This window comes from Cinclus cinclus, chromosome 16, assembly GCF_963662255.1.
Source record: "Cinclus cinclus chromosome 16, bCinCin1.1, whole genome shotgun sequence".
Taxonomy (NCBI): domain Eukaryota; kingdom Metazoa; phylum Chordata; class Aves; order Passeriformes; family Cinclidae; genus Cinclus; species Cinclus cinclus.
This window is the reverse complement of record NC_085061.1, coordinates 16,254,511-16,273,482: the sequence shown is the minus strand read 5'-3', so window position 1 is coordinate 16,273,482 and position 18,972 is coordinate 16,254,511. Positions and strand designations below refer to the sequence as shown.

Sequence of the window (18,972 nt, the reverse complement as noted above, 5' to 3'; positions counted from 1 at the left end):
AATTGAGTAATACTAACATTGAACTGACTTCTCTAGGAACTTGTGTAGTGCTATAGGTAAAAACACAACTTCCTCCAAACAAGAGATTCAAATATAAACAGGCACAGTTCCAGTGAGTGTTGGTCTGGCTATCTTAGTTTGGCTTATTTCTCAGTGTGGCTTCTCTCTTTGAGCAGAAAGCCCTTGCAGTGTGCAAATAAAGAAGGTTTTGCTCCTAATTCCTTTGAAAAATGGAGTCCAAGTTCCTGTTAAATCTGTCCCTGTAAAATACTTTGATATTTGATACACACACAAGAAAAGAACAGAGAAGGCACTAAGGTAAAGTCCTGGTGGAAGGTTTTCTAAGCCACAACAAAGGTGTGTATTTGAAGGCAGAGCATGTCCTCTGAATAGTCCAGGAGTTTACAGTACAGTTATTTGAGGCCATAAACAATTGACATAAATCTGGATGGCCAAAAAAGACACTGGCAACCTCACAGTAGGTGTGAGACCAAAACTGTGGATTTAATCCAAGGTGGTACAAAAGCCCATCTGAAGCTAATACTTAGTGTTAAATTGCACACAGTGTTATGTCAAGACAAAAGAGTGATACAAATTTCCCTTTAAATTAAAACAGGCTTGCTAGTCATCTGGGAAATTCCTCTTTTTCTTGGTTGATTGGACTTGTCCCCCAAGTACTCTTTCCTTGCTTGATTTCAATTCTAATAGAGGAAAAGTACAGGTGGGTGCATTTGAATACCTAGGGTTATATTCTCTTTATTATTTCTGATTAATAGTCTTACTCCACATGCAACTACTTGACAATGGCATTGTTCAATGCTGTTCAAAACCTGATTCTTTTACTTCTAATGAGAACTAGCTGTCAGTTTTAATGACAGATTCTGGTAAATGTAATTTCACCTCTGTGGCTCCAGCTTCTGGTGAAGGAAATACTGAAAATAATGATGCACAGGAGTAACTCAAAATGAAATTCATGCCAGATGTAGCAGAAGGTGCAAATGACTCACTGTGACTAGTAAGGGTGCAGCACTTTCCCTCTCTGACGTGGGCACGGGCTGTCCTGTCACATCCACAGGCAGCAGGCACCTCGCAGGATGCAGGGAGGTGTAGCACTCCCAGCACTGGGCTCTGCCCACTCACTGTCCTCACTGGTCATTCTGGTGAGCTCTTCTCAGAAGGCAGGATCTCAGCACCCACTCTGTATTTGCGGGGTGCCACCCAGGTAGCCACGTATTTTTCCCTAAGTATTAATAAATTTAAAATAAGAGTATGTGGGGGAGCAAGAGGAGGAGGAGAAGGAGAGTTCCGGTCACCTGGTGAAATAAAATTATCATGTAGTGTGGCTATCAGAGTGATCAGATTGTCTATTAAACCTCATATTTGGAAGTGGATGAACTACGTGCTGACACTATTTCTGGTATTTCTGGTAGAAGAAAAAGGAGTTTAGGGCAGTTCATTGGGAGGAAGGCGGATGGGGCATGTCACTATGTGTCCTCAGTCCCTAAGCCAGAATCCCAGCTGATGCCACCAGCTCTGATAGATGGTGAGCCCCAGCCCCTTCTGCCTTTGAGTCCCCTCATCCATGCCACATCTCCAGCACACACTCCAGCTGCCCCTGTCTTTGGACCCAGTGTCCTCTGCATCCCTCACCCCACTTCTCCAGAGGCAGGTCCCCAATGCCAGCAACCCCTCAGCTGCCTCCGGCCTCTGCAATAGTCTGAGCTCCTTCCTGGCACCAGCTACTTGAGTATCCCCCCCTCAGGTGCACTTAGGAAAACCCTGACTCCTGCTTTCCAGAGAGGGTTGCAAAACATACCAAGTCCTCCATCATTCACCTCTGTGAGGGCAGCATGGGAGGACTTGGCTGAGTGTCAGCTTTGGTAAGGCAGTGCCCTGCAGAGCACTGCCGTGGGGGGCACTGGAGGGGACTGGGGAAGAGAAAAGAGAAGTGGGCAGTTATAGGAATTTGCAAGAAAAAGAAGACTGTACTTTGATGTTAATGACTTGAGTCAGAATACAAGGAGGCTGAACTTCCCAGAAAGGAAGTTCACTAGCAAGGAACCACAGATAACTTTCAGATGCCAAACTGAAAACTCTGGAGAAAGTAGACAATTCTCAGAAGGGAAAAAACAAAACAAAAAAAAAAAAACAAAAAAAAAAGCAAAAACAAACAAAAAACAACCAAAAACAAAACAAAACAGAACAAAACAAAACAAAAAAAACCAAACTGTACAAAGTATACTTAATATAACAGAGAGAAAGAAAGCAAAAGGCAAACTGGATCTTGAAACTAAAAGAGGTGTTAAACAGAAATTAAAGGCCACTTAGGTAACATCGGGCTGGAACGCAGAAAAATCCAGAGTGGAGTAAATTTTAAACCTGGTCCGTAGATATTTGTTCGTACAGAGAAAGGCCAGATGGGGCAACGTTCCAGCACTATACTATGGAGGAGAAGAGACAAAGTAGAAACAGAAGTGTAAAGAAAGAAGCAGCAGCATAAATATTGTATGGATAAAGAGGGAAAAAGAACACCTTGTTCTAGGTCAGTTCATGGAAACCTGCAGATGTCTCAAAACTATTTTATTAATTCCTAATGCCAAGTTTAAAGCTGTGTGTGTACAGAACTTTTCACATGGAAAGGCAACTGTCTGTACAAATTCAAAATGGACCAGGGAAAGCATTATCTCAATGGCAAAGGATGTTCCAAAACCATAAGCCCAGAGGAGTAAAATGCCATCTGACTGCTTCAGACATAAAATATTCTAGTGCAAGTGAGACTGGATGCTGCTGATCTAAAAGCTACTAGACATTGCTACTGCTGTTACTTTAATATGGGATTCTTCCAGCTCAGTTAATCTTTCCATAGGTGTTAATTCTTTGAAGGAACAGTAGGTGTATTAGAAAATTTATTATAAACAAATACATAATTCACATATTTGTGGGGGAAAAAGGAAAAAAACCTGTAATTTCTGAGTATTCTTGCACATGAAAGCAACAAAAATTTGATTTTTAGGCCATCAAGAGATGCATGTATGAGTCCAGTAAAAGTATGTGAATATACATTTCAAGAACTTTCACATGAAAGATCCAAGCAGACACATCATTTTGCAGGCATGGGTGGGGTCACTGCTAACCAGATGAGAAGTCTGAACAGTCCTGTTGGGTCTACAGTGAGATCATTACCTTAAAACAATAAAAAGTAATGGGTCATATTTTCACAATTTTATTCCTCCAGGGATGAATGGAGCCCCTCTTGGTATGGTGCAAAAAGAGAAGTAAAACCACCCAACTAGAAAAGAGTGTCTGTGCTGAGTTCCCAGTGACTGCAATGGCTGAGTCACAGTGGGTACTTGGACATGCAGGGGAGTTTTAGCAGGAAACCACCTACCACTTTATTTACAGCTCTCCTTCAGCTCTGCCATTCGACTCAGCTCAGGAGATGAGTTTATCATTCTACATCTTGTGGATGCAGTTGCACAGAGACACTTTCCAAAAGGCCACATATGTTTAGCATTGGTTTTTCATGAGGTTTCAATACATTCACTTCAGATGGAAGAAATACTGCCCCTTCTGCCTCCTTCTCTCCATTGACTCAGATTTGTTTGAGTCATCCCTGACCTGCACAGATACTTTGCATTGCTCAGCTCATCTGTTTAGAAACCAGCACACCGGCAGTGTGCCTTGTGAGCACAGGCAGATGCAGTAGTACAAAAGCACTTGACTTCAAAATTTGAACACTTTTGGTGTCTTGTGATTAATTTTAAGTAAAGCAGGAGTTCCAAGATCCAGCAAAGCAGGGGAATCTCAGTTTCTGCCAGCCTATCCTGCCTCAACTCAGTGATGTCCACATCGAGCACCTGGGAGAGTCCTGCTCTCCCACATGCAGCTCATTATCTTTTTGGCAATTAACGTAATTAAAACAACAATAAGTTTGTATTTTAAAAAATCTATTCTGGAATGCTAGCAAAGTTTCTTCTTTGTGGAACACATAATTATCTATAGGAAACCATGTTAAAAAAATCTAATTGTTTGCAAATTCCGGCCCTTAAAACTGAGACAAAGCCTTCCTTGTGTTTCCTGCCAATTCTGTCCTAGTTTTGTGAGAATTGAGATCACACATTTCCCCAGCACGCCTGTGTCAGTCAGTGCACACATGTGTGAGTGGGCAGATTTCAGGTTGCATATGCAAATATAAATCTGATATTGCCCAGTTTTTCAGTTCTTGACTTTTTAACCACATACTGTTGGTGTGGTGTGTGTACCAGGCTACAGGGTGGCAAGAAGGCTGTGGTATGTGCTCTACTGAAATGCAAACTCCTTGTTAAGAGAACAGAAGAGGAAATGGGGCAATGATTCTCTGGAAGACTGATGGGCTCTCTGCACAGCCACATGACTGCACTGAAATCCCATTTTCAGAGGGGAATGGCTGCTAAATCCCCGGTGATGAGGACTCATCTACAGTCATGGAGTGGAGGTCAATGTGGTAAACCCAGTGGAGAAAAATGCACAGACCCTCCCAGGTCTGCTTCTGCCTGCACAGGGATCTGTCGTATTTCTCCAGCCCTGAGAAGGGGTCTGGAAGAGGGAAGAAACAAAACCCAAGATACCTGTTTCTGTCTGCATATAGCAGTATGCAGAATAGTTTATGTTAATTAGAATCAGCTACAGGGCTTCTTGGAGGTTGCCAGTGACACTGTCAGTGTCTCAAAGGTATAAGTGAAATTAAGAAAGTCTTTTAAAGCTATTTCTAAATAATCAGTGCAAACATGCAGTACATTCAGCAAGAATTGCTTTGCCAACCTACATTGGCAGCTTCGGACACTCGGGATCACTTTCTCTTTTTTATGCTGCACAAAACTCTGTTTGTGAGTCACATTTTGAAGCCAGATTCAGCTTTAGCCCTGCCTTTGAAGATCACATTTGAGAGATCATCTTAGGCAGAGCAGAGAAAGGATGCTGTGTGAATCATGAGAGATTATCAGTTTGCCAAAGCTCTGCAGGCTGTACCACCCTTGGAGTTTTGTGCAGCGGGTCTGTCACATGAAGAGGATTCATACATGACCTGAAACAACTCAGTGAGTTCAACTCCCTAACAGCCAATGGGTTTTACCTCCCCAGGCTCTAGTCCAGTGTCTCCTTCTCCCCGAGATCACAGCCCTCCTACACTTTCCCCACCATCACAACCACACTTTGGTTCAAAATGAACAGAAAATAGCCACACTCAGATCTGCCTGCCACCCGCTAGCAGAAACTGGGAATTCACTGGAATTCATGGAACTGGAGGCAGGCCGCACACAGGTTACACCCCTGATGCCACAATTTATCTCAATTTATCTGCACAGAGTTTCATGTATGTAGCTCAGTTTCCCTGAAATTAACCTTTAAAACAAACAAACAAACAAACAAACAAACAAACACAGCCTTTCAGGGGACCAGAAACCAGGAAACATTACCAACTCTGATGGTAAATGCAGCCACTGAGATTAAATGCATTCTTCTGTGTGTGTGGTTTTGGACCAAATTTTTTACAGAACTTCCTAGAAACAGAGGAGAAAAAGTGTGGAATGCTACAACTTACTGCTGGAATACCACAATGCACCCTTATTAGTGGTGAGCTATTTTTAGCATATTAGTATATTTAGCCTTGCCCATGAGCAAGCAGGAAGCGAGGACTTTTATGATCCAGGCAAGCTGCTTTTCCCAGTCCTTAAACTTGAAACTCTCCAGTGCAAGGATCTCTTGGTAGCCCCTGCCTGGGGCTCCCCTGGTCTCTGACCCAATGGTCAATCAGTGACTGTCCTGGGCAAAATGGGACACTAAGAAAGGAAGGATAAAATACGCAAGGAATAAAAAGCCAGAACTAAACTGGAGAAGTTGGGCAGTGTCCTTTTCAGCTAATTCAAAATTTGTAATGCAAGTGTATGTAGACGAGAGCTTTGAATGTCTTTGTTCTTAATCTCTTAAATAATAGGCTATTTTTAGCAGTAGGTCTAAGGTCAGGACTGCTCTATTCTAGGTGCAATCCTGCTTTTCCATTTTGCTAAAAACATCTACTTGGAGATCTCTGCCCAACTGCCACTGGCAGCATTTTGGATGCAGAAGTCAAGTCCGCACGTGAAGTCACATTTGCATCCTCCTATAGCCACAGCACATCCATCACATTCCTAATGTGATGCACCACATGCACAACAGCACCAAATACAGAACAAAATGTTCACCTTGCACAACAAAGAAAAAAAATTCTGAGCCACTTCCAAAGAACACAGCCACTGTACTATTGTTGCTGTGTTTATGCACCACTGGAATGGGAAATCTTCTGAAGGGCTCTGAAGAAACTCCAGCCAAGTCTTTAGTGAAGAAGTCTAAACTCGCAGAAATTTCCTCCTGACCAGAGCACAGACTCTGAGAATGGACTTGGGAAGATACTGGGGCATTTTTAATGTAGCCATAAATTCCGGGTGTCTGGCTGGCCTCTGAAGCTCAGCAAACCTCTCAGCATGTGCAACACCTTGTCTGTAACTGCTCCACCTTTGCCAAGGGTAAGGACAGCACTGTATAAGGATCACAAAGCATCTAACTGCAAAAGTACTCCCTGGAATTTAACCTTTCTTACAAACCCAGGAAGAGAGTATATAAACCTATTTATATGGGAAGTCATGAGAGAGAGCACAGTATTTAAATTTATATTAAATTTACATTCACATGTTCATTGGTATTTCTTGCTAGTATTGTAGTTGGTGCTTAATTGTATCTATTTGCCTATAAAAGCTCTTGAGGGAAAAAGCCCCAGCGCTTGGCATGGGAAGAATTATATCTGCTTTTTCTTTACAAGTTATCACACAGCTAATCTGAATGTTTAAACTGGTAATTAGAGAAATCCAATTATGGAAGTTCAGCTTAGATATGGACTAAATCAGCAACTACCTGAAGGCTGCATTAATATATGTTGGATGAGGCTGCAGTATCAGGAATATACAGATCATTTTGTTTAGAATTAAATCCTGAAGGTCACAGATACAGTTTTGGTACTGCTGCAAAAGCTGAGAGGTAACTCAGTCCATACTCAAGTGGTGTAAGACAGAGTCAGACAGAGCAGCTGGAACAAAGAACTAAGGAGAAGTACAAATTTAAACTGTTTTCCTGCAAGAATAGCTCCAGTTACCTTTCCTGTTTTTTCTGTTAGTAAAGGTGTATTAGAATTACCTGTTAGAATTTCAGGCATCACAGGCCACTACCAACATGTCCAGTAAGATTTTGGAAGTCATCTTGGCAAGCTCAATTCAATTTATGTGATTAAGGATAAGGCTTCCTCTAGACTCATTATCAGAAATTTTTCCAGCATTTTCTTGTGATGTTATTGTGAACTGAAATAGATCTGCAGTTGAAACACAGCACAGCACTCATTTCCAGTTTAAGTGACAATAGGACTTCTTGCACTCTCAGAGGACAAAGTGGCCCTGGAAAAGTGAGTCACCACAGACAGAAACCCTTCCTACAAGAACAACTCTGTGAGATCTCTCCAGAACTCCTGTAGGAAACCCTCCAGGCTGGGCACTCTTCCCATTTTCATATTCTTAATTACCTAATTTACTGATAGAGAACATCAAGGCCTGCATGCTATGCTACACTGTTTTTACATAAGATAATATTTCTTCTTAATTAATCCAAAAGTGTGTGTGGTGAGGTCTGTATATAACTAATAAAGATATTTCTAAAATTAGAAAATGCTTCATTAATATTGTTGGATGATGTTTCTTTAACATCAGATGCCAAAAATTCTAAATTTAAAGGAACTTCTTTATCTTTTGTCAGAATCTGTCAGCTTATTCTCCTAATTCCTAGAAATTTTCCTGGAGCTGGAGCATAGTGAAGCTAATCCATTTTGCATGCAGTTTGTTGAGTTCACATGTAAAATTGGCTGAGGTTTGCAATAAATCTGGAGAGGGAAGATGTCTGAAGAGAAAAATCCAATTATTTTTCCACAAGAGCAATTATGGTGGGGTTTTTTATTCTCCTTTTCTTTTCTTGGCAAATGAGGAATTAATATTTGTACTCTGAAGAAAACTAGTGACTCACCTATCAGGACCTATCCTTTCTCCAAGGACAGAGGAAAACCAGAAATCTGGATAATTTCTCAATACTTTGAAGAGCATAAGCCAATAATAAAATCAATATTGGATCAATCTGTACAGTAGAATAAAAAGTGCACATTCAGTAGTTTCTATTTGTTGGGTATAGAAAAGTTATTAGATACTGCAGAACCTAATGTATTCCATCATCAGAAGAATTTGGTGGTTTGTGATTTGGGATTTGACTGCAACTGTAAAAAAAGATCTGTCAGTGAAGGTGGATTACAACCAGAGCAGGAATACAGAGGTGAGCATAGCATGCCCATGGAAGATCTTTGAGTATTAATAGTGATTTATTCAGATTTAGTCATCCAGGCTTGATGGCTTCAAGTTTTAAAAATGCAACCAAATCTTCTGAAAGTGTCTCAATGAATTGTGAAAGAAATAAGATTGTCCACCTGGATCTCTCTAAGAAGCTGCAAAACACTGCTTTGTCATCACTGCCTCATTTCTCAACTTCCAGTGTGCTAATTCTGTCTCCTGTAACAGTACCATATTGGTCTTTGTTCACTCTAAGAACAAGATCACTTTTTGCCTTTTAATTTGGACTGTAGAATCTCTCTACATTCAAAGAAATGGAATTAAGATTTGGATCCATTTGACCATATTAAGAATGAATTTTATTCCGTTTCTGTGGACCGAAAACCAAAGATGGGGGAACACTTGAATCATTTCCTTTACCTCACCTCACCTTTTACCCAGACATAAAAGTCTCCCCATGTGTTGATTACGCTCAAGAATAAAATGCACCAGAAAATGATTCCACAATCCCTGACTTACTTCAATAGAAGCTCAGCATTTGCTTCTGGAATTATGGGAGCACAGTAAGATCATCAACACTGTCCCACCTGCAGCAGCAAATGAAAATTTGTAAACATGTAAATAATTCGGGACTATTTAACTAGCACTGAAAGGAAAGAGAAGTGGTGGAAAATACCTGAAAGAATGAGAAACTGTAAAAGCAGAAAGTGAAGGTACCATTGAAATAGTAAAAAATACATCACTTTTGGATTATTAATTGATGTTTTTCTTGGTATCCTCAATGTTCCCACTCAAAAATAATTTTTCTTGAAGCTCATGACTTCTCCCATGCACTCTTTACAGCCAGAATCCTCTTCCCATATTTCATGGATCTGTATCTGCCTGAGGACTCCAACTGCATGTACAAACACTAACCCTGGCTCCAGAACCCACAGCACTGTTCAGCACCTCAGCTGATTTTCCTGAGTGAAGTTACCACTCTCCTTTCATGGACTTGGGATCTGAAAAGTCTTGAGAACAGGGAGCTGGAGAAACAGCATGGCTTCAAGCAAGGGAGAGAGTGCTGGGGAGCAAGCGAAGCAATGGAAAGGGAGCAGAGCTCTGTATTGGCTCAGTCTGGAAAGGATTATTCAAGTGTTTTATTTCAGCCAGACTGGAATAAAATTAGCAACTGGCTCTGATATTCAAAGGTTGTGTTCCTCTAGCCAGCACTGAAAGCTCTGTAGTCCAGTAGGTGTATCTGGAAGCCGAACTAGGTTCATATGCTTCTGCTTTAACATGTCCAGCCCAGTATTTGCTGCAGTTTCCCTGAACAGCATCCTGCTACCTCTGCATTTATCACCAACATTATTTTTAGGGATCCAAAGTTCCTTCATCAGTTGTGGAGTATGCACATCCAGACACACTGATGCACAATCCAGCAAGACAACATTTGTCATTCGGATGAACAAACCACCAGAAAGCAACCTGCCTTTTCACAATATTTGTACCAACAATTTGAGACTTTCCCTCCCCCCGCCCCCCATTCAACTAATTACAAAGAAGGATGTCTAAACTACTGAAATGCAGAAAGCCCAAACCACATTTTCATGTGGTTAAGTGCTCAGCATTTGAATTCATGAGACTACTGTGAGTCTTGATTTGACTTAGTTAATATCAACAAGGAACTTCCACTGAATATCAGACAGGATCCATTTAGTCTGTGCTCAAGGACACCAGCATTAATTACCCTGAGAAAGTAATTAACATAATTTAAAAGAAATAATTCCAGAATAGCCAGCTGAGAAACTTTCTTCATAGCCTCAGTCAGTTTATTTTGTTGCTCATTTGAAAAATAGCAGCTTATATCTCTTACATTTCAGACAATATGGAGTATTCAAAGGAACTTAGGGGACAGAGAGGCTCAGCTGTTACTCAGCCTTAGTCCACTATTAAGCTAAATTTGCTTAATTTCCAAACCCCACAGTTCTCCATTCTAGCCAGAGCTCATGTGCACATCCTTTTTAGAAGACAAAATCACCAATTCCTCTCATACATCCCATCTGGATGGGATCTGACTTGTACATTCTCTCCAGAACATCACAAATTCCAGCTCAGACAGAATTAATTATTGCTGTACCAACTGACTCACCCTTGTCTAGGTAGATACTTATCAAGGCTTGATAACAAATTGGTGACATCCTCAAAATGTATTTTGTTCTAATAATGACAAATTTGCTGTGACTGACAGCCTGGCCAGACACACATTTTTCTTCAGTGATACCTAGCATGATAACTAATACCAGTGTAAAGTGAGTCACATCTGTAGCTGTTTTACCTGGAAGAGCTGACTAAAAGGATAAGAAGATGAGCTGTGTTCATCAGGCCCACTTTATTACCTCTTAACTTAGAAAATGATTGACTGGATAGTATGGGAATGAAGATGTGTGAGGAAATGTCTTGTCACAATAGCTGCATCTCATGTACACGTCCTGTTTAAATGCATCAAACTCTAACCCAAATACTTTGTCAAAGTGGGTGACAGAGGTTCACACTTAGCTCAGTGCTGCTGGTTTCACTGCATCTGAAAGCAGACTCAGAGACAATGTGGTGTCTAATTTACTTGCAAAATCAAAGAATTCCGATTTCAAGGGTTTCGTTTAAATGAAAATTCAGATTCTGGAGAAGAAAACAAAACCCACTAAAACAGGAAGGATGGTATTGTGGTTAAGTTTATAGTATAGGGCTGTGAAGACCTGAATTATGTTCCATTCGTAGCCCTTCTGCAGACTATCTCACTCTCTGACTTCAAGCAAATCACTGAATCACTTGGTGCTTCAGTTCCCCTTTTCTAAAGATGTTGTTGGTGATTTGATCAGTTTAGATACTGAGCACATTCATGTAAGAGCTATCATGTACAGTATCAGCACGAGAGGCTCTAACCTCAAAAGACTAATAGTCAAAGTATGACCCTTTTTACTGAACTGTTTTTGCAAGAAAATAGCAATCCTATATTAATTCCCACACTGATCACACTACACCAAACTCTAAACAACATGCTGTCCCACAGACACATTGGCCTGCCCATTAATCCAGATTCATAAAAGAATCAGTGTCTGCTTCTATTCTCAAAAGCTAGGAAAAGGCTAAAATGGGAATTGCCTGCTGATTTCCTAAGCCTTTCAGGTTTTCTGATTTTTTTTTTCCCTAGAGGACTGTCCGTTGCAGTGGGGATGAACTCAGCAGGGTGTGGAATGACCCATGATGGAATTATACGGGGAGAAAACCACACATGGTATTACAACCTACTCTCTCCTGGTGGTTTCAGAGGGTGAGGAAAGGCTTGGAGCACAAATAGAGGACGCTCTGCCTGGATTATTCTACTGTTAGTTGGACTAGGAGTGTGGGGATTGGAAACCTAACCAACAGGCAAATGTCTCACATATCCCCAACATACACAGTACTCTCCTACTTTCCAAACCATCCTCAGAATCATGATTTTTTCTCTTGTTGCCTCCTGGCAGACCTTACCTGGAATCCCTATTCCCACTGCTTTCAAAACAGATTCCCTGTCACCACTGTCCTGTTTCTAGCCAGTAAGCCAAGCTCCTGCTGCACAAATCCCCAGCAATTCCTCTGAATTTTCTGTCATTTTTCAAAACAATGCTTACAAAATAGGGCTAAGGACTTTTATTTTTAACAAAAGCTTGTTCTTTATCCTAGCTTTTGGAGGTTTAGTTACACAAACCTTCAGAGAAAAAGCATTTGCTTTCCTGCTCTAGAAACAAGGGAGAAAGGAAGATGGGTAGTCTAGCCCATTAATTTTCTCTCCAGATTTTGCTTTTCTTTTCTGAGACCATCAGCAGGGAAGGGAACACGACTTGTTTCTCCACATGGAGAAAAACAGGCATTTCACATGGAAGGCTTTACTTACCAAACAGACTCTAAGACTAATTCACCTTGCAAGAAGCAGCAAGTGCTCCTTAAGCTGCCAGAGCACGGATCAGAATCACCTGGACCGGCAGCAGTGCTTTCACCTTCAGTCTTTTTCTAGAGATGTTCCCCCACGTGCTCTGTCCAGAAGCCCTGCCCCGGTTCCCGTTTCTGCGCTGCCCTCTGCTGGGTACAGTGACCGCGCCCTGGGCGATCCTGCGGGCACGGAGCTCTTCCCAAGGCACACACCGCCGGGGGATACGGCGAGGGAAAAGATGCAGAAAGGAAACGGAAGAATGGGAATGGGGGGTTGCAAAAACGAAACATGAAAGGGTGAAAATGAAGATTTCCCGAGACAGCTCAACTTGTGGGACCCTCAACTCCTATCACAAAAACTTCAACTCACTGTGCAAATCCCCTTTATACACTACAGCTGAAGCCCGCTACTCCTGGGCAAGCCTTTCTAAGGCACTTCATGGAGCACCCCGAACCACTCTCACTATGATTCACGTAGGGATGGTGTCACTCCATAAGCGTCTGCCTGACACACTTGGCTTCTGGTGTCCAATCTGGCAGGTTCATTCCATCACTCTCCTCTGCAACTGGGAGTTCACCTACTCATTCGAACCTTGCCAAGCTCTGAAGTTTTACAACTGAATATTATTACCACATTCCTGCTCAATGAACACGACGTTTTGGACAGACACTTTATCAGCTGCACTACTCAGTCCATGACTGACAGATTGCATGTGCACCTGCAGGATCTTTCTTTCCCCTGTGATCTTACAAAACTAAAAATTACATGAGAGTGAAACATCTTTCCTGGCACGTCTACAGCAACCTTCAGCCAACTTCGTCTCATATGAGAAACACACCCCACTGTGCTGCATTTCAGCCATGAAGTGCTCTGCCCCTGAAAGCCACAGGATAGTGGGACAAGGCTGCCGCAGCAGGAAGGGAGTTTGCTGGGCATCCCGGGGACTGGGGGAGGAGTTAAGAGGATCTGAGATGTACTTTTGGTTCTGATTTACCTTATCTTGACAGAATTAAGCACTTCAAAAACCTCTTCTTTGAAGTGTGAGAGGGAGGAAGGGGACTTGGCTAAGTAGACTTTAAGCTCTTAAGGACAAGGCCTGGCTGTACGACCTGTGTGAGCACCAACAGTGCCATATCCAAACTAGCCACAGAATCTACTCCTGCATGGAGCACACCATGCCAAAGCAGAGAGTGGCAATATTGCATGCCTCAAATCCTAAGGAAAGTTTCAGTTCCACCACTCCTTCATGCTTTTGCTTTACACAGTAAAGCAGATGAGCTTCTCCCAGCAGTTTATGCCAAGTCTTGGGTAAATCTGTTACTCAAAACTTCAGAGAGGAGTCTGAGCATAAAGTGAATCTCTGTGCCAGGTCTTAAAATAATTGGCACACTGCTTATCCAAATTCATGACAACTATGCTCTTGCATGACAGAATATAAGCAGTAAATTTTGGTGGCTAAATGGTTATCATCAGAAATTTCCAGATTCACCTGTTGTACACTGGCTATACATCACTGTAAGGTGTTGTATTGCCATCAGGTTAAGTCAGTCTGTGACCACACTGGATTTTGAAAAGAATATTTAGTCTCAAAGCAAGAAATACACTCCCTCAACTTTTCACTCCAAAGGACAACTCACAAGGCATTGCCAACCCCTCTCCCCTTAATCATTTGACAGAGACATTTCCTTTGCATTGTCACAAAACATCATGTTAACTGCAGGGAAACTTCTTGGCCCTTAAAATGTGGTGGCTATTACTTTAAGAAACATCCTCTTTGGAAGAAAGCACACTTTACTGGGCCTGCTTAAGGGGAGCAAGTAAGACACTGGTATAGTATTTGAGGTTTGAAATCTCCTTCTGGGTGAGCAGGAGAGCATTTCAAGTCTCCTGCACTGGCTGCTGGCAAGGTTATAAATACAGCTGGGATTTGAACAGCTGCTTTTAATTCTGATTACTCTGGAGAAAACCCCGGGGAATTTCTGCTTTGAGAACTCAAACCTTAGTGTAGCATCTTTACAGTCTTCTCAGCGGAAGGATTATAAAGCTGTCTGAATGCTTTTCACACTTTGAGATTATTGATCTAATATTTTGTCCTTTCTTGAACCTTTAAATTATACATTATACATACTCTCACCTCTTCTGTCCATGCTGACTTGTTAGCTCTGACAGAAGCAGCTGTTTTCACATGAAAACCCCCTGCAGTGGTTGTTTGGTTGCTTTTCTTGCTATTTCCCCCGTACGTTTTGAGGTAGCTGCCAGTCAGAGCCTCATCCATCACCTACCTCTAGTGTCCCCTGGCCTCCCTGGGGCCTCAGAGCACTCCAGTACTCGCATTTTTCCCCCGCAGCACCTCTCGACCCTGCCCACGGCCACCGCCTGCTCCGCCGGGGCTGTCCGAAAAAAAAGCAAGAAAAGAGTAAACCCAGACGCAGTCGGATAGGAGAGGTTGAAGAGCATCCCCAGCGGCGGGGCGGGTGCTACCCGGTGCTACAGCTGGCTCTGGGCCTCAAGCAGGAAAGCGAAAGTGAACATAAAGACCACATGTTTTCCGAGAAGGCGGGGAGGAGCCGAGCCGAGCTCGCCGCTTTAAATAGCAAGCCGGGGCTATGCGCGGCCCCAGAGCGCTAGAGGTGCCGCTCGCCCGCCCGCCCCGCGGCAGCCCCGGCTCGCCGCGGCGCCAGGCAGGGCCCCCGCCGGAGGATGCTCGGCCGGCCGCCGGGGCCAGGACCAGGACTAGCAGCAGGACTGGCACTGGCAGCGTGTGCTGCCCTCCGGGGACGGCCCCCACCCGCGGCACCCCGAGGTAAGGGAGGGTCTCTGCCCCGGGGGGGTCCGTGCCAACCACGCCGCGCACCGGGAGGGCTCGGGCGCCGCTGACAGATGAGCTCAGATTTCGGAGGAGCCCTGCCAGATGTGCAAGAGCGTGGTGGCTACGGAGGTCTTTGACTTTTAGATTTTGTTTTTAAATACATTTTTTCCCTCCCTTTTTGGCTCAGTGTCCATGCTCAGACAGACCTGTTGTGCCTGGTATAAAACAGTAGGACAAGCTGCAAAAGGGAACATGCAGCGGAGTTTGCAGGGCCCCTCGCCGGCGGTGGGAGCCGGGGCAGCCCCGAGCCCGCAATGCCCGCACGGCCGGCACCAGCCGGGCCTGCCTCGGACCCGCAGAAGGCTCCGCTCCACCGCAGTCGTGGCACCCTTGTCCCAGATCCCTGCCCCGGCTTTCGGGCTCTGAAGACTGGCGTGCCCCGTTTACTCCGTGCGCTTTGGAAAGGCACTGCAAACTCTTCGCTTGGTTCCCTACGGCTTCAGCTAGGGAGTTCTTTGATTTTTAGATCTCGGGCTTAGTGCTTATTTCTCCCCAAGGTGTTCTGAAACTGAAATTTAAACTTTAAATACTGAGCGATAATCCTGGCCCAGTAATTGGAAAAACTGGTATCAGTTTCCTTTTGCTGCGCAAAGCAAGCCCAATGCTACTCTCAGTCTGTTAACTTGCTAGTTTAAGGATTTTATAACCCTCCTAGGTGCTTGAGGAGGTAATATGACCTAAATGAAAGCAAACATCAGGTTGTTAAATTAGCACAGACAGGAATCCAGCGGCATGCTTTCTTTGAAATCCTCATTAGCATGTTACCGTGAATTGTGAGATGGCTGAGGGATTCATTTCTGAGAATCCTTCAAGGTTTCTCAACAAGCTGCTGCTGCAGATCTATATCTGACTGTAGGGATAAATCCTAAAATCTATGCTTGCCAGTAAGGTCAAGGCAGCCAGCGGAGATGTATTGAACCACAGTCAGAGGCAGACATTTCAGGCCAAACTCATTCCTGGTGCAGCACTGCTAATTCCTTTGAAGTAACACGAGGGATGAATTTAGTCCTTCATGTTGAAAGATATATCAATAGGAAGCAATTTAGATTGGGCCACTTAAAGTGCATGTGATACAAAAAAGAAAGAGAGACTGCAGAGTAATGCTTTAAGGGTTCACAGAGGTTGATTTGTATAAGCTAGTAGGTTGTAGCATTGCTGTCCCAAGGGAAACTTGGGGGAAATTGCATTTTATGGCTGAGCCTCAGGTTAACAGGAGAGAGGAAGTTTTAGGATTACTGTGTAAATTGACCATGTTACACGCTGTCCCTCCAAGTTACAATTCAGTCAGTGGCACCTCACCTCACTCTCTTCCTCAGTTATCTGGGAGCACAGTCTTCACCCACTTTCTCCTTTTCACACAATGCATGCACCAAATAACAACACCGTGTGTGGAGTTCTGGCACTGTAGTTGGGAAGGCAGAAAAATTGGTTATTCAGTTGTAAAACCTTGTTGATTTATTCTTTAAAAACTTGAGAATGGGAGAGGGTGTCCATGAGATGACTTCTCATTGCGAAACCATTTTAGTTGCTAGGCCCTGAAAGGGCTCATAGCAGGGAAACTGTATTATCTTCTGTAGCTGTTAATGATCCTTGCTAAATATTTTTGGAGCTTTCGAGTTTGCCGTGGTGATAGGCTGCTAATCTTGTCCAAAAGAGAGCAGTTGCTTGCCTGGTGTAAATTGGAAAATGATATTTTATCATGTTATAATGGGTGGGAGGCGTATCAATGGAAGAGTCGGTCATTCAGCGATTGCAGCCTGTCCCTGGGGATCGATCTCACCCGGTGTCTCTCCTTGGCATTTCAGGATAGCTGCTGGAAGGCCGCCCTGCCGGAGCCGCTGACGCTATGGAAGACCGCATCGGCTGCTCTCAGCTGTAGGATGGTAGCTCACAGCAAGGTGTCAGCAGATAATGCACTTGGAGCAGACCCAAGACGGCTTCTTGACCCTCCGGCACGGGATCGCTCACAGGCAAGAGGCTTCCAGGGCCCCGGCCGGCCCGGCACTGTGCAGGCACAGGGCAACACACACTTCCGAACCTTTCGCTCCCAGGCGGATTTCGGTAGCATCACGCGAGCCAGCAGCCTGCTGGATGCCTGTGGCTTCTACTGGGGGCCTCTGACTGTCAGTGCTGCCCATGAGAAGCTGAAGTCTGAGCCCGAGGGCACCTTCCTCATCAGGGACAGCACACAAAAGAATTGCTTTTTTGCCATCAGTGTTAAGACTGCAACTGGACCCACCAGTATCCGGATTAACTTTCAGACTGGGCGTTTCAGCCTGGATGGCAGCAAAGAGACTTTTGACTGTCTTTTTAAGCTGCTGGAACATTACCTAAGGTCCCCAAGGAAGGTACTGGTTACCCCTCTTCGCAAGGTCCGGGTGCAGCCACTGCAGGAGCTCTGCCGGAAAAGCATCGTGAAGACTTTTGGAAAAGAGAACTTAAATCAGATCCCACTCAATCCTGTTTTAAAGGACTATCTGAAATCCTTCCCATTTCAGATATAACTGCAGCATTAACTGTATAGGGACACATGAGACATGTGTAACAAAATCCAGCTTCCTGGGTTTTTGAATATGTTTGACAGTGAGCAAACTTATTTTTGTAGCAATTTACTGTATTTTGTGATGGAACCTGAACACTTGACTTTTTTTGTTTACAAAAACTGTTTGCACAAACCTGGGGTTTTAAAACCCTGGCATAATTTTTCTGCCAAGCAGAATATTTTACTATTTTATAATATTTTTAATGATATTAACATAATAAACTTTGTCACAGTTTTTAAAAAAATAGCATCTCTGTTTTTAGTTTTAAAGGCTCTGGCAACTATCCTGCTGGCAGACTAACTGCTTAATAGAGTGTGTAAGTGCAGACAGGTCTCCCTGTGGTCCTGCTTCTTTGCCCTACCAAATTAGTCTGTCTTAGTGCTAGTCCACCAGGGAGAAGACTCTTGCCTGCAAAAGCCTACAACAAAAAAGGGCAAGCAAGTAGAAAATACACTCAGGGTGAATCTGCCCCAGAATCCATCTCTCTCCTAAATCCATGAGAGCAGGGACAATGTTTTAAGACTGCAGGGATGCATAGTTTTTTGAGAGAATAAATCAAACCTTTGGCTAGGCAAACTGCACCAACACTGGTTTGCCTTATTTCTGTTGAAAGCTGCAAAGCCCTAAGCTAGAAGTTGCTGTCTGACATAACCAAACCCCATGAACCTCAGTGGGGAAAAATAAAACTGTCCAGAATGCTCTTCACACACTTTAAAAGTCTGTGAACACTGTGTCATTGTGGTGCACTGGGGAAAAGATAGCCTAGTTCCCTTTGAAAATTTGCATACACAAATGGCAAAGGTGCAGACATCCTTAGACCTAAAAAAGATATTTCTCATCTTAAATTCCTCCTGATCTACAGAGCAGAGATTTGACATGTTAGAAGAATCTATTACTTAGCTCCATGACAGGATCCAGAGAGCATAAGCCTCTACATTTGCAGCTGTAATTTCTAGGGGCTAAACTGCATTCAGAGAAAGTTAAAGTACATTAGACTGTTCTGTTTCCATCTGCTCATGAAACACAAAAACAGTGCTCCCAGAAACTGCAGCTATGAATGACGTGAAATGCCTGATTTGGCAAAGTGTCACCTGCATTATGAGAAAGTAATTCTCCTCTCCCCCAAGCACTTCCTGAAATCCATGAAAAACTTACTTAGAAAACCAGCTGAACCAAATCACTTCAAAGAAGGCAGAGTCTTTCACAGAAATGTACACTATC

At 43.4% G+C, this 18,972-nt stretch overlaps 1 protein-coding gene across 1 annotated transcript; it reads left to right on the top strand.

Annotated features, from left to right (window-relative positions):
* Positions 1–15,011: 15,011 nt before the first annotated feature.
* Positions 15,012–17,959, top strand: SOCS1 (suppressor of cytokine signaling 1). The gene is made up of 2 exons (XM_062503691.1): positions 15,012–15,142; positions 17,014–17,959. The coding sequence occupies exon 2, from the start codon at positions 17,089–17,091 to the stop codon at positions 17,710–17,712; it is 624 nt and encodes a 207-aa protein (XP_062359675.1). The 5' UTR covers positions 15,012–15,142; positions 17,014–17,088; the 3' UTR covers positions 17,713–17,959.
* The last annotated feature ends 1,013 nt before the right edge of the window (positions 17,960–18,972 follow it).

Bases quoted from the DNA above. Each gene is read 5' to 3' on its own strand.
- SOCS1 (XM_062503691.1), top strand. From the start codon at position 17,089: ATGGTAGCTCACAGCAAGGTGTCAGCAGATAATGCACTTGGAGCAGAC.